Source organism: Nicotiana tabacum, chromosome 10 (genome assembly GCF_000715075.1).
Source record: "Nicotiana tabacum cultivar K326 chromosome 10, ASM71507v2, whole genome shotgun sequence".
Lineage (NCBI taxonomy): Eukaryota > Viridiplantae > Streptophyta > Magnoliopsida > Solanales > Solanaceae > Nicotiana > Nicotiana tabacum.
This window is the reverse complement of record NC_134089.1, coordinates 95,884,255-95,900,012: the sequence shown is the minus strand read 5'-3', so window position 1 is coordinate 95,900,012 and position 15,758 is coordinate 95,884,255. Positions and strand designations below refer to the sequence as shown.

The 15,758-nt window shown below is 36.8% G+C and overlaps 1 protein-coding gene across 6 annotated transcripts; it reads right to left on the bottom strand.

Annotated features, from left to right (window-relative positions):
• Window positions 1–4,077: 4,077 nt before the first annotated feature.
• Window positions 4,078–10,764, bottom strand: LOC107774541 (F-box protein At4g22280-like). Of its 6 annotated transcripts, none has more exons than XR_012695646.1 (6): window positions 10,393–10,757; window positions 7,464–8,428; window positions 7,185–7,340; window positions 6,789–7,094; window positions 5,137–5,227; window positions 4,078–4,536 (listed from the first exon to the last, which is right to left on the bottom strand). XR_012695646.1 is itself a non-coding variant. In XM_016594105.2 (5 exons), the coding sequence occupies exons 1-4, from the start codon at window positions 10,400–10,402 to the stop codon at window positions 6,810–6,812; spliced, it is 1,416 nt and encodes a 471-aa protein (XP_016449591.1). In that variant the 5' UTR covers window positions 10,403–10,757; the 3' UTR covers window positions 4,904–5,227; window positions 6,789–6,809. The 6 variants fall into 6 exon arrangements, 2 of the variants coding, with proteins under 2 accessions (XP_016449591.1, XP_016449582.1); XR_001645537.2 differs by having other exon boundaries at window positions 5,137–5,406; window positions 10,393–10,751; XR_012695647.1 differs by lacking the exon at window positions 4,078–4,536 and having other exon boundaries at window positions 4,904–5,227; window positions 6,789–6,905; window positions 6,989–7,094; window positions 10,393–10,764.
• Window positions 10,765–15,758: the final 4,994 nt, after the last annotated feature.

Genomic DNA, 15,758 nt, shown 5'->3' with positions numbered 1-15,758 from the left:
CACGAATATCGGATTGGGCCTTTTCTTCAATTTTAAACCACAGACCCAAAGATACCCAACCTTTCCCTACGACCCGGTCCATTTCAACCCGGGTCGACCCAGTCCATAACCCCAAAGACCCAACCCCCTTTCTTTTTCATTTTTTATTCTTTCTAACCCTAAACCTAACAAACCACCCGCCCCCCTCTCTTCATCCTCTCCAAAACTCAAACAACCCCTCCCATGGATGCTTCCCCACGACCTCCCCCTCCTCATTTTCCCCACAACACAGCCACCCTCATCGTCGACACACACACGCACACACACAACCATGGTCGTCGACACAAGCAGCCACCTACTGCTTTGTCTTTGCCTCATCGCCATGGCTGCCACTGCTTGCTCGACGACCATGGCTGCCACTACTTCGAGCTCCAGCCACATCGCCTCAAACAGCCCCAGCACCACCCCTTCATCGAGCTTCGTCTTCGTCGTCGAGCTCCATCGAGCTTCGTCTTCGTTGTCGAGCTCGAGCTCCCATAGATGCCTTCTTCGTCGACCAGTGACGACCACCAACAACCCACAGCTTTCACAGTTGTCCTTCACCTCCAGCCATGAACGACCACAGCTTGATCGTCACGTCCAAACGAGCATCGCCGCCTCCATCGCCCGCCACCAGTTGGGCAGCGTTGCTGCTTCTGCTTCGTTCTTCTTCTTGTCAAACAAACGAACCAGCCCCCACTGCTTCATCTACCCGTCGTCAACCTCCAAACGACCAACCAGTGACCCCCATCATTCTGCTTCTAACTCCAGTCAACTAGCGCGTCAAGGTTCCGTTCGAATCCGGGCTTCAAACTAGTAGGTTTCCATTCTCTTGTCTCTTAGTTTTCGTTCAGTGAATTCATCTTCCGTTCCTTTTCTTCTTGTGTTTGTGTTCCAATGGTTTGGTTTGAATTCGAACCTAGACCTTTGTTTGTATTAGAGATAATTTGTGTTCATTTTTTGTTTGAAGTTTGTTAGTTGTTCGTCAAGTGATTTAATGTCGAGTGTTCATTTTAGTTTGAATCATTTCATCCTTGTTATGATGTTGTTAGATTTAATTTGAAGTTCAATTGATTATTGAAGTTTAGTGATTTGAATCTACCTGTTTGTTATGTTCAATTTGTTACTGTTATTGAATCTGAAAGTATGTTTGTTGTTAAAAATATTTGTTCAGTCAAAATGATTTCAGTTGTTTCCTTATTGTTCATCATATGGTTTGGTTCCCTGAATCCTTAGTCTTTGTTTTGATGATATTTGACATAATCTGAGTTTCTAGCTTAAATTTGTTGATGAAATTTGATTAGGAATTGGTTATAGCTGATGGGGGTAGAATAGTAATTTCAGAAGGGTATTTTTGGAATTGAAAATTTGAACAATTATTTATTTTGAGTGCTCCGTCCACTAGGCATTAATAATATTAAAATAGTACATGGTGGGGGACAAGACATAAGTTAGTAGGGAGGTGATATATTTGTTTAATATAATGGGGGACAAGACACAAGATAGTGGGGAATAATCCTTTTGTTTAATGTAGTGGGGGACAAAGCATGTAGGCATGGGGAAATATTTTCGGGTTAGTGGTTCAAGACAAGGGTCTTGTTATAAATAGAGTCATTTGACACATTTTGAAGAAGATTTCTGGGGGGAGAAGATAAGGATTCCGAAAAATAAGAGGGGACTGGTTTTTAAAATCTAAGAGGTCAGAATTAAAAAAAAAGAATTTGAGAGTTGAAAACCCCATTGCTTCATTGATTTCATTTTCCTGATCCAAACACATTAACACTGATCCTAAGTAACTCTAGTGCATTTTTCGAATTCATTTGACTTGTGTTGGTAGTGTTGTGAGCCAATCTCTGTTTTCTGTTTGGTTCACTGATTCGTTTTGGAGTTGAATTTGCTATATTGGTTCACTCAGTTGCTTTTGGTATTTCTGGGTTTTCAATTGGTTGCTCCTGAGTTTGCTGGGGTTATTTGTTACTGTTTCCATTGGTTATAGCTGGAATTTTTTCTGCTGGTTTTTAATCTGTTACCTGGGCTATCGCATTACTGCTGTTGCTGTGTTGTTGCTACTGCTCCTGCTGACTTTTTCTTCTTCTTCCTTTGAACATTGAATTCCAAGTACATATTTCAAATCACCTTGATGTAACCTGAGTTGATGTTGAAACGGAATTATGCAGCAAACCTGCACATTTGGATGCTATTTGTTGTCTTTAATTCTATAGATGTTAAATGAAGTAGATTTATCCAATATTAGCTCTGTTTTTATATTCTGTATGAATAATAGAAACGTGACTGTATAATTGGAACTGTTTTAGGCGTGTAGATTTTTGTGACAGAATGTTAAATTATGTAGATAGTTTATAAATGTCATATCCCGTAGTGGTAATATGAAAATAAGCATGTTAAATGTTGACTCAAATTAGTAAAGTAGGATATTAAGCCAGTAATTTCGCAAAATCAGTAGGTCTGCCGTATTTGAAGTTTGATTCGATGTAGTGAGGCTAAGGTCATTAACTTAATATGCATGAGTTGATTTCGAACAAGGCTTGTTAGAGTTTCTTTAAATGTAATAGATTTTCAAAGTGTCGATTAAGTTTTAACAACTTTCGTATGCATTGGTAGTCAAGGTTGGTTCAGTTTCAAATAGTTAAAAAAAAATATAATTAGTTCCAATGGTTCAATTCATCTAATAATGTGAAGTCTAAATTAGTTAAAGAATAATTTGTTTGTTTTGATAATATTGTTTGTCAATTCCATATTTTATTTATAATTTCATTTTTCTTTTGGTAATATTTAATTATAGAATAAGACACGAAACAATTTTCTTTTGAGCAAATTCGATCGTAATTTTACGTTAGCATCTTTTGTAATCTAATAATTGATAAGATGCCTGAACTTGCCAAGCATGTAATTTAATTAGCATATATTTTCTTCTTTTATTTTTGAGACGAACAAAAATAGAAAATGTAGTCATTTTAAGATTATCCTTTTAAAATAAATGAGACGAGCCTCGCCAAACAAAAAAAAATACACAAGCTGCGGGGCCCTCTATACGTGTTTGTAAGGTTGCTTAGACTCCGGGACGGGCCGTTTAGCAAAGTTTCACGGCCTTGCCCAAAATAACGATACGCCAATCGCTTAGGGCGCGTCTTTAATAAAATTACTTCCCTAAGTATGGGTGTGCATTTATGCAACCCAAATCCAAATGTCAACAGAGTCGGAGTGTATTAACAACCACGGGTGCATTGATTGCGACGTGGTTCGAGATGCATTTTCACGACGTTGCAATTCTATTAAAAAATAATAATAAACGCGGTTTAAACTTAATAAAAGCACACAAGTTATAACATGTATTAAAATCAGATATTTAGCCATTATAACAATTTAAGCGACCGTGCTAGAACCACGGGATCCGTGGGTGCCTAACACCTTCCCTCGGGTCAACAGAATTCCTTACTTAGAATTTCTGGTTCGCAGACTTCATTTGGAAAGTCGAAAATTTCCTCGATTTGGGATTCAAGATAAACCGGTGACTTGGGACACCCAAAGCCAAACATTTCCCAAGTGGCGACTCTGAATTAAATAAATAATCTCATTTCAAATATTGTCACTTAAATTGGAAAAACTCCCTCACACATTTATCCTTTGGGGTAGGCGCGCAAAAAGGAGCCGTGACACACACATCGTGTAAAAAAAACTTTTTTCAGATACCATCAAACTGTAAATTTACTAACAATATTTACTATTCGCAGAGGACAGCCCGTAACTGTCAAACTTACCCACACACCTACTCGCAGAGGAAGTTTGAAGCGTAGGCAAAGGGGCCACACCAGGTGTTCGGTGGAGTTGATTTATTTAAGTTTGCATCATTTCCATTATTATAATTAGTGTTATATCAATAAAAAGAATAGTCTCATTCTTTTATAATAACAATGATAATCACAAGCAGCACTGGATTCAGGGCATAAACTGCTCTTGATAAGGACATAAAGAATCATAGTCCTAATTAATTATAATTATCAGTGCAAAAGTTTGACCTTCCCTTATAATAAAAAAGGGTTTTCTGAAATGGCATATTCCTGCTAGATTATGTAAATGCTGTGTCATATTAATAAATGTACCTCTTATCAAAACAACGCACTCAGACGGAGAACTTTTGCAGGTCCCCTGTCTGGTTCTCTCTATTGGGGACACTAATTCTTAAGTGGCTTTTTCTTGGAATAAAAAGACATTTTCATGGCACGACAATTGTATACTATAATAACAACCCTCCACTGCAGGTATAAGTCAAGAAGGAAAAAAAATGTTTTTGAAGCATTATTGGATTCCTCTTTCTTTATACTTTTTCTTCCTTTCCCAACGCAACCACCAAAAGCAGTATTTACTCATTTCTAAAATAGTGGTGTATGTCTAGTTTTCACGCACCTCGATTATTCCATTAGATACTTACTGTCTTCTATCGGAACAGGTTTTGGATAACTCTGCCCTCCAAGGATTAGAGGAATAAAAAGAAATCACCTAGCATTAGGCAAAAGATATTAGTGACTATGTAGAAAGGCAACACATCTCATACTACAAATTAGCAATATCTAAGGTCTAAATACATTTCCTACTAGAAATTAGCATTATCTAAGGTCTAAATACCTACCAAGTACTAAGAAGATGGACCAACGAAAAGTAGAGAGATGAGTCCCCTATGAATACTCACTTTCTCTTATATTCTACTATATTTTATATTTATATTTTTAATATTCTGACATGCCTGTAAAGAGGGCGCATCAGAAGAGTATCCCCTTGAAAAAAAACTCAATTTCTTCAATTATGAAACAGAACATAATGCAAAAGTTTGAAATGTTAAAACACACAAAATAGCAGACATAGGAACTTGATCAATCCAGGTGTAACTTTCTTTCCCAAAAACCAAACTATGATACAATAATTCCCCTATCCTTACTGTTCACATGACTAAGTCAGATATCAACTATAGTAGATTTACAATGTTTGATTCTTTCTGAATAAAGAAAACAATCACAAAATCATCATCCTAGCATCTAGGCCAATCCCCACAAAATAAAAGACAAAAGAGGCAAAGGTTCCTTAGCTAAGCTAAATGTTTACCTGTTCCAGTAGTCAGATTCCACTACTCCAGAAAGACCTTAAAGATTTGTGACCTAGGTGCCAAAAGAAGTTCCAACTGATTTACATGAACCTGGAGACGGCATTACCAAAAACAATAACTGATGTATGAAGTAGGACAAGCATACTAAAGCATGGTGTTGCACTCATAATAGAAATCAAAAGATCATAGTCAGCGATCTGCAAGAGCCGCAACAAATGCTTGCAAACTAACTGCTTGTAGAAAACTGCATCACATACACCTACAATAAACTGAATAAAGCATAAAAATGTTACTATCAGGTTTACACTTTACACACAATAACATGAATGTGTTTCTTAAGTCAATGGCTTTTGAATGCAATACTGCAGCACTACCAAGTGTCAGAAAGAAGATGCCATCAGATGATCAAACTGTCAACAGTTTTAATAGTAAAGGAGCACAAGATCTTTCAAAACATATGAAAGATCAAAAGGCAAACCACCTTGATCTTGCAGAGCAAGCGTGAGTTTGATATCAAAATAGGTGATGTTACTTACTACATTAAGAATTTTAAGTGTAACATGAAATTCGTCAAAGTACAAGTTAAATTTAAATTGACAAATTCTTTTGGCTAGCTGAAAGAGAAGAAAAATCAAATTTCAACAGGCCCCAAAAGGAGAATTTCATATTGCAATTACTCTTGCCTTTAACTACTTGAGGAAAGAAGAAATTCCTTGATGTTTCCAGTCGTAAAAGTCCAAACAGGTTCTAGTTCAACAATTTCTTAGCAACAGTGTTCTTTTAAATAAGAAATCCCCTGAATGTGCATCCTAACTACAGAAACCAGATATTCAATAAGCAATTACAGCTCCCATTTATCTATTTATAATAGTAATCCAATTTAATAGAGTCTTATGTGCAGAAGTTCAATTAAAGCTGTCGAAAGATAGAACAATTAGGTCTGAAACTCTGAATAAATTGTCCAGTCAAACCTAACTCTATTAACACGGTGAGCTTTTGGTGCAAGCACGTGCAAATCTTTATATACTTATATAAAGAGTCATATTTTCATCTGGCGACCAATAGATTCACAGACCAAAGCACGTGCAAATCTTTATATACTATATAAAGAGTCATATTTTCATTTGGCGACCAATAGATTCACAAAATTAGGGATGAAGAGTGATCTTATTTTGACCTGGATAGCAACTAACATAAGCAGTGTAAAATGAACTTTGAAATGTAGATTAACAGGAAAGCATGTGTACTTCTATGTTATTTTCAAGCACTAGCTACTTTGTCACAGAAAAGTTAAATTAACTCCGGGATAGATGCACCTCTATGATATTCTGGAACATGCATAACCCTTCCTCTTGTTTTCCCTACTTATAACTAACCCCTTGCAAGTTAACTCATGAATAGTCCATGGAAAACTGACCTTCTGAAAATGACAAGAAACTAAGCATTCATCATTCCTATCTTGGTAAAACTCAAAGGGAAGAATCCGAGATTTTAAACTCATTACTTATGCTGAGCGCTCTGATTCAGATATTTAGCTAGAAAATAGATTGATGAATCAAAGCAGAAGGGATTAAAAAAAACCACAGCTCTGCATGAAAAAGCAAAATGGCAAGGAAAAGCTGTGAAGCTTCTTGATGGAAAAAGAACTCACAGGTAAAGGCTCTTTGAGGTTTTACATAAACTTGATAGCACAAGAAACTGATCCCCTCTGAAGACTTTGCAGTTGAACTTTAACTTCCTTTTGCTTCTTTGGATCCCCGAAACGTATCTTTGAACACACTATGTTCAGCTTCTCCAAAACTATTGCATTGTTCACCAAATTTCTTAAAAAAGAAATTTCTGTATCATTACCATGAAAATTGGTGTATGTCACTGTCTTGAGACTAGACAAGAAACAGGATGGTACAGATCCCAAGTTCCAGTCATCTTCACAAAGGCGCATGCAGGGGGCAAATCCCTGAAAGGAAAGAAAAATGAAAAATAAAAAATAATTCATATGACTTGAAAAGAATTTATAAATAAGTCCATAATGGCAAAGTATTTCTACCTCAGAAAAATGAAGTGATTGCAACTTTGGCAGACATTGGAGCAGTTCCTTCAATGGTCCAATCGTATGATTTTCAAGTTCCATACTCAACTCCAAATGCATCAAGTTATAAAATACTGGAAGTCGGTCTTTCTCTATGTCTGCGATGAAGAGAGACTTGCCAAGCAACAAGTGGGATCACAGAAAAGGAAAAGAAAAAAAAATCAGTGCCGCATATTTAGACATTCAACATTCTAGACTGTCATGTTCTGTAGCTAATTCCGTCCTGTTAATAATTACCTCAATAGCCCTGCTAGATATTCTCGCAGCGTTAATTTTGTGTAGCCCTCTAAAGAGCTTAACAGCACGAAAAGCAATTTGATTTCGCTTCTCATAGAGAATTGGGATGTGAATAGATGCATACACTGAGGGGGATAGATTATACAAATATATCTCATTTGATAGATAACCACTGTACTTTAGGAAACTAAGACTTGCTGCATCAATCTTGATTTCGCAGCCATTTAGATCGTCAGTGGAGCCAAAGAAAGGCAAATCATCAATTGTCAAACTCTTCAATGTAGAGATTGAAATTGCGACATGCTTCAAGTTCATCCATTCACAATCTAATATAGCCAACTCTCGAAGCATAGGGCAACCAGAAAACAGCCTCTGGGTTGAGCTATCATCCCGAAATGTGACAAGACATAGGTGCAACGTTCTAAGGAAAGGAAAAAAGGTACTAGCAGGTAGTTCAAGAACACAATTCATTTCAAGTTTTAGAGAAGTAAGCGTCTTGCTACTGAAAACACATTGAGGCAACATAAAAGGCTCTTCTACAAAAAGGCAAAGATCAAGCTCTTTAACATTATGCCTAATAGCAGCTAAAATCCATAAACAAACATGAGAGGCACTGAAGCAAACACGGCAGGAAAGGCGAAACTTTTTTATGTCGGATTCTTCTCGAAGTTGAAGAACTCTCTGGACAAAGTGCATGAAACAAGTGACGTTCACAGGATAACCAAAAATCCCACTTGAGTAGAGCAATGAGTCATCAAAGTCAATGTTTTCAACACAAGTCCAAAGATTCTTCCACCTTGTTGATAGTATACATGTCCCTACAACATCCCTGGTAGGAAGATATGAAAGAATGTGATGAAGAATGGAATCAGGTAAATTGCTGATCTTATCTTCTATGTTATCAATGTTATGCACTTCCAAAGCATTTTGCCGTTTGAAGCGGTTAACTGTGTGCCACCTACGCCCTGGACCGGCAAAAAGGCAGTTATTAGGTCGAACATAGCAGTAAAGAAGTAGAAAGGAAGAACATAAATGGAAGTTGAAGCATAAAATTTTCGTTAGCTGATGTGTGGAAACCAAACCAAAGAAGACTTGGGTCTCTAACGTCATCAATGATTTACTTCGCTGTCCAACAATCAAAGTATTTACAAGTTTGTAATGACATCCAAATCCTATCTTAAATGAGAAACCAGAAGAATCAATATCAACCTAATGAATTAGAAGTTCTCACTAGTGAATCACGACGTTCCAATGAAATAGACCCCTTCTCCAACAGATGAAGGAAACAGTACGGTTGATATGTGATAATATATTAATATCAACAATAGAAGAATCCCACTTGGCCATATTTGGGACAAGGTAGGGGAAGGCAATATAATGGGCATAAGATCTGTAACACCAAAATTTGGATTGGATCAGCTGAAAACCAGTTCAGCCGAATCGGAAGCTAGTTTAGCTGAGCTGAGTAGCTTGGCCGAGCCTAGGGGTAGCTCATTCAATCCAAGGACTACTTCAACTGAGACGAACACCAGTTCAGCCAAGACGCAGACCAATTCAACTGAGTTGAAGACAAAAGCTTTGAACTCATGTCAACCAATCAACCAGATAATGATTTTGAGTCTTCATTATGACAGGTTAAGCTTAAGATGAGTCTGAGTCAACTAGATTAGCATGAATTTGATCACACCTAGACTGAACTAAGTCCAAGGAGTTAGGCCAGAGAATCAATCAAGATCCAAGTTACCATGGGAAAAGCTAACACATTTGACCAGAGAAACTTATAAGCAAAGGATCTAGTTAGTAACTAACTTCCCATGTACTGAGAGACAAAGGAACAAACCAGTCACTTGATGCGATCCTTAAAATACAGGAAAGTCAGCTGAGCAAACTATCAATTATCGCCACAACATGGGGGCATAATCTACTAATGCAGACATAACGAACTCGTCTAGAAGAATGTGTACAAATTGTTAGGATAGCTAATTTCCATCTCTAACTCTATAAATATATAAACTGATCAGTTATCAACAACATTTACAATAGGACATCATCCATCCAACACAACACATCCACAACCCTTGTTATCCTTTTTTGGTCAATTTTATTCCATACAGTTTATTTTTGTTTTTCATCTTACATCCAAGTATTTACATACAACTTTCACTTGCACACTTTCTTAAAAGTTCATCCCCTCTTTAGTCTAGTCCTATTTAACAACCTTAATTTTCTTCCACACTAGTGTTGCAACTTGTACTTGCAAGTACCTTACATGAAGAGATCTGTTAAACTCTCACATTGATGAAGGGAATGAGTTGTTGTCACCTTATATATGTCTTGGATAATCCTCAACTAATGAACTAGTAATTTTTAAGGTTGAGTTGGACCCAAGGTTCATTTTCTTCTTTACATGTTATTAGAGCCAGACTCATCCCTATTTTTAGTTTACTCAATGTTGGACTCTCATGTTATGTTGTTCACGCTCCAGATATCCCGAGCTGGGTGTGTGGCAGTGTAAAAGTCCCACATTGGTCTCCTTAAATGATCAAATGGTCTAGAGCAGTGTAAGACTCATCCCTATTTTTATTTCTCGCCAAAGGAATAGAGTCTCTTCTCCATGGGAATCGTCACAAACTTTTGAGAATCATAACATGTCATTTGGCTACAGACTACAGAGCTGACTAAACTCAGTCGTCTAATACACCTTGCCAACGAAAGATCAAATGTATTTGAAGAAACCAAGAAGAAATCCAAAATCAACAGCGGCAACTGAAAAAGCTAAAGAAAAGAGCCACCTTTACTTAAAAAATGGAATAAAGAATAGAAAATAAAAGACGAATATAAGCTATATGCAATTCGATAGTAGCATCAACAACCCCAGAAGCCATAACCCAAAAAGAAAACAGAGAAGAGAGTGAAAGGGGGAGCTCACTAGCGATCATATTGGATATTTGACCCGACAAACGAACCGAGTGCCTTCGTTAGCGGCGAAGGTTGGTTATCACAGAGAAGCCTGAAACCGGCAACATCCGAGTCGGTGTGTGCGCGTATAGTAACGCCTTCAGTAGTAATGATGGGAAGCACGCTTTCGTCACGTGACCCCAAATTCTGTACTCCATTTGACAAATCCTACTTCCTACACTTGGATGGCGCCCATTTGGTTTCTCTTCTTTTTTATTTTTGGGTACAATTTTTTGGGGAGCATTGTTATAGAAAATATATCATAAAAACTCTCATTCTCAAAGGAAGTTTTCATATTATTGGCATAATACATTAAAAATCCAAATGTCTGTTTTTTATTTGTTTTGTAAACTTCAAGTCACTTTTGATAAGAAATGGAAAAAAAACTAGTTCAAGCATTAGCAAAAGTAGCGGGGGAAATGCAATGCTATGCGGTATACAGTAATATTACTGTTTTATCAAAGAAACTTAACTCGGGAGTATTTAGGGCGAATTATTTATGCTAATCATTGCGTTAAGAATTAGTCATGTAAATTAAAACGTATGACAAAAATAACAGAAAGTGTAGTCATTGTGATACCATCAAGTGACATCTATTCAAATCTTCACTTTATGCCCACCACTTGCAGGTGCAAAAATATGTGATAAGTGCGTCGATTCAAAATAAAATAACTGCGCATCCGGGGAATCGAACCCCGGTGGAGGGTACTATGATACCACTACACCAGATGCGCTTGCATACCGTTGCAGTTGCTTGACTTATATTTGACAAAGATATTTTTCGTAATTTATAGTAGTTGGGTTGCATAGGCTTTTGAAACAGAGACACATTGAAAGGTGTTTCTACCTAACCAATTATCGTCCAAATTTTATATTTTACAACTATTTTTTGTGTCATTTGTATACATACTAAACTTCAGGGTCGAACCCCCTTCAGCCTTCGCCGAAAAATTACATTATATATATAAGACAAGATTTATTTTTTTACCTCTATATATTATATTTTGAATCCCCTTAACACAACCCAAAATCATAGCTTAATGGTCAGAGGGGTTCAAAATCTTAGTAAGATCATTGGTTCAAATTCCACTAGCTACAATCTTCTTAACTTTTTTTCTTTTTTGTATCCCCTTAACGAAATCCTGCCTCCGCCACTGCTAAACTTAAGTGAAATAAAGGAGTATAAAGCTAGTCCTCCCTATGTAATCGGCCAAGATAATTTTAACTCAACATATAACAACATCCGAAAGGGGCATCATAATTGGCGCAAGAGCTTTTAATGTTTCGTATTACTTTTAATATTCAACAAAAGTCAGAACTAGTAACATAAAAAGTTATTAGGGCAATGAATGTCACCTTCTTCAATAATCGCGTAATCACATAGTTTATATATTATATTGATGATAGGCTATAATTACGTATTTTAGTCGATTATTACACTCTAATTTACTGCACTTTAGTTGAGTTTGCGCTTTAGTTGCTAGTGTTTTGCACTAATGGTATGTTTTATGCTTTGTAGGAGTGATTCCGAGCTATATAGATGTTATGGAATGAATTCAAGTGATTTGGAGCTTTGAAGTCTGAGTAAAAGCCCAAGAAATTAAGCCGGGATCGTATTCGGGGATCAACGGATGATAAAACAACAAAAAGAAGACTCGAGTAGGCATATTGCGCACTATCTAGTAAAATGCACATAACTTTTTGCTCAAAACTCCATTTGGGCTCCACAATATATGGTTGGAAATCTAACTCAAATGGCTACAACTTTCATGTTTTACGTTTTTCCAAATTCCAAACGGAACAAGGTGAACAAATGCGGTCGAAACCGTAACCGCGGTAGGACCGCGGCAGAACACTATTGCAGATTCTGAAGGCCACTCTGGCCGTGGTCCTGGCGTAACCGCGGTAGGACCGCGGCAGGACGCGTAAATTTTAGGGACCAAAGTGCAAAACACGGGATTTTTAGCCCAAAACCCTATATTAAACAATAGAACTCGCCCAAGGGAGGCATGTAATGTTTTAGAGAGTACTTTGGCAAGAAAAACAAGTGCGAGAGATCACCCAAAACATCATATTTTCTTCTTCTCTTTATTTTTCTTGCAGTTTTGATCATGAATATTTTCATAGTTTATTTACCCATTGTCATGAGTAACTAAATCCTTTGTCTAAGGTTTTGATGGAACCTATTGAAGGATGAACTTCTTGATTATGTTAATATAGTTTGCCAGTTTAATCTTTATTTGTTCAACTACGTGTTTGTTGTAGTTAATTGATAGGATCCTCAATTAGCTGTGCCTATTTAGTGTGCATAACTCGGGAGAGTGTGCATATTTAGGTGATTGTTGAACAACACCACTCCCAAAGTATAAGAGGGATTTATAACCGAGGGTTTAAAGGCGGGATTAGGGATAACGAAGCCTTGGGTGCGATCTGAAGTGAGATGTATTAAAAGCCAGCTGATGTAGCTCGGGAGAGTGCGTTTAGTAAATTGTTGTGATTACTCGGGAGAGAATTACAACATGCAAAGTGATCATGATCGGTAGAGAATACTTAGGCGAAATTATAGAAGACATAAAGGGAATGATTCCGACAATTGGGGAAATCTTAACTCTAGACCTCCTTAATCTTCTCTCCAACCCGTAGTATCTTTAGTTGTTAATCTAATAATTTAATTATTTAATTAATTAGATATAAGAATCTTAATATTTATAACTTAGGAATTGTTAGAGCTTGTCTTCCTAGCAATATTGAACAGTTGTAGCTAAGACTTAGTTCTCTGTGGGATTCGACTCCGGACTTATAAACCGGATTATATTTGCAACGACCGCATTGTCCTTTTATAAGGTATAGTTGGGCGTGATCATATATACCAACAAATTTTATTCAACTAAGATGCTGCTTCCTTGGTATATATTGTTCACTATCGACTAGCATTCACAAATATGTTCTGAGACGATAGAAGAAGCGAAACTTCAATTTATATGATAAAGTTATACGAGGCGGTTACATTTTTATCTTTCGGCGCATGTTAACCTAACGCGCGCATCCATGGGAAAGAGATCAGCTCGGCACCCCTCTCAGAAGGCATTAGTGGCTCAGGAATCAACTGCAATTCGTATAGCGCAACAGAAGAAGACGGTAAATCAATAGAAATCGGAAGGAATTAATCGAATTGTGGAGGAAGTTGCCCCGAATGAAATAGTATATGAAGAAATGCAACTACAGCAGGAGGGTGATGAGGTGATTGAGGCGATGATAAGTAAGAGTAGAATGTCATGGGCTGACGAAGTTGAAGCAGCAGACGAACTGACGAAAAAGGCTTCAATCTGGGAGAATTTTGACATTACAAAAATCACGAATGTTGTCTTTAAACTGGAATTTGTGTCTCCTGCGATACATGGTAACTCACCTATTTGTGAAATTGACATTGAGGATATTAGCTCAGAAATATCTTACCGGAAGAATGTTGTAGTTTGCTACGTACTAGGGGCTCACCCTCCATTTACGGTTTTGAATGGTTATATATACAGAGAGTACGGGGGAACATGAATAAACAAAGTATCAATGCTTAAAAATGGTACAGTGTTGGTTCGATTTAACATTGAAATAGGAAAGACTGGTGCAATACAAGGTGGAATATACCATTTCGATAACAAGCCATTCATAGTTAAGGCTTGGAGTCCGAAAATGGAATTTACAGGGGAGGAGCTTTATACTGTACCTAGTGGTGTACATGGACCGAGTTGGTTCGGTTTTTATCAAAACCAAACCAAACCAACTATATAGGTTTGGATTGGTTCGGTTTTGTCTGATTTTTCGGATTTTGTTACTTAAATATTATTTCAATCTTACTTTGTTAAATTTTTTATAAGTAAATATATGTTTAGTAAAAATATAAAAAATATTGACAAACATATTATCTATTAAAATATTCTTATGAGAGAATTTTCTTAGTAACACATAATAGTTGTTTTTTTAGTCGTCTCACAATAATATTTCGTTAATTTACACTTTCAAGGTTAACCGAATTTAGTAATTAAACATAAAAATCAATATGATACCTAAATAATAATAATCATTTCACATTCGAAAAAGATATAATAATTTAATAGATCTTAACATATAAAATGGATATGGAAGAGCAAAGAGTTTGACGCATTTGAGTAACACTTGATGAGAAAGTAATCATACAACCCATTATTTAAGGTTAATAATGTAAAGCCCCGCAAATTTCTATAACTAATCGGATTAATGTTAAGCTTGAATAATATTAATTAGTAAATAAGTGAGCGGTTGAATCAAATTACATAAGGTCACTTGCACATAAAATAGGTATAATGGGATTAGTGGCTGGAGTTTTAAGTAAAAGAAGTCAAGAGAGTTGATTGGAAAATATTTGCAAGAAATCAAAGGATGAGGAGCTTCAGAGGTGGGACGCTGACCTGGATGCGTTGCATCCCCATCGTGCCAGTATTTCCAGCTGCCAAAGTCGAGGCAGTGAACTCCAGCCATGACATCCACCTCCGCATCCGCTCAAGCTGAAGGGACTGGGACGTGCGTGATAGTGCATGCGATGCGTCCCCCGCGACATCCGAGCTGTAAAGCCTTTTAAAGGCCATTACGGGAAGAATTGGCCTTTTATGTTTTGGGGCTTTGTCTTTGAAGACTTAGAGAGAGAAGACGGCTCTCTACCATTAATACACCTCTAGGTAAGAATTTAATTCTTTCTTGGTAGATCCAGTTCATTAAATACACCTCTTAACTCTTCAACTACATGAAAATCCTAGATTGTTGAAGAAAATCTCAAGAACACTTCAAGAACCCAAATCTTGAATTTTCTAGGGCTTGACAAAAAGGTAATCCCTTCACTCCAAATTTATTTATTATACTCCATGGATATAGAAGAGTATGTTTATGAAGATCGATTTGTATTTAGACCTCTATTCATGAAACTCTAGAAGAGTTGGTTGGTAGGGATGATGAATAGTGTTGGGTCTTGTTCAAACGATGTTATTTTGAGTTTTTAATGGAATGATTAGATCCCATGATATGTTTAATGAAGGATTGGAGTTAAAGGTCAAGGATTTACCTTCAAATGATGAAATGGGGATTTTTGCTAAACTTATAAAATTAGACTTAAAGTGTTGGGCACTTAGTCGGGTTAGTTGGTATTATTGTGATGCGTTATTAAATTATGTGAGTTCGTATATGTAGATTGTGACTCGTCGGCATTATTGGATCATTTGGGGGAAGGTTGGAAGCAATTTGAGGTACTGTGAAACTTATCAATTTCGGAGCTTTTCTCCAAACTCATATCGAGGCACGATTAAATTGAGT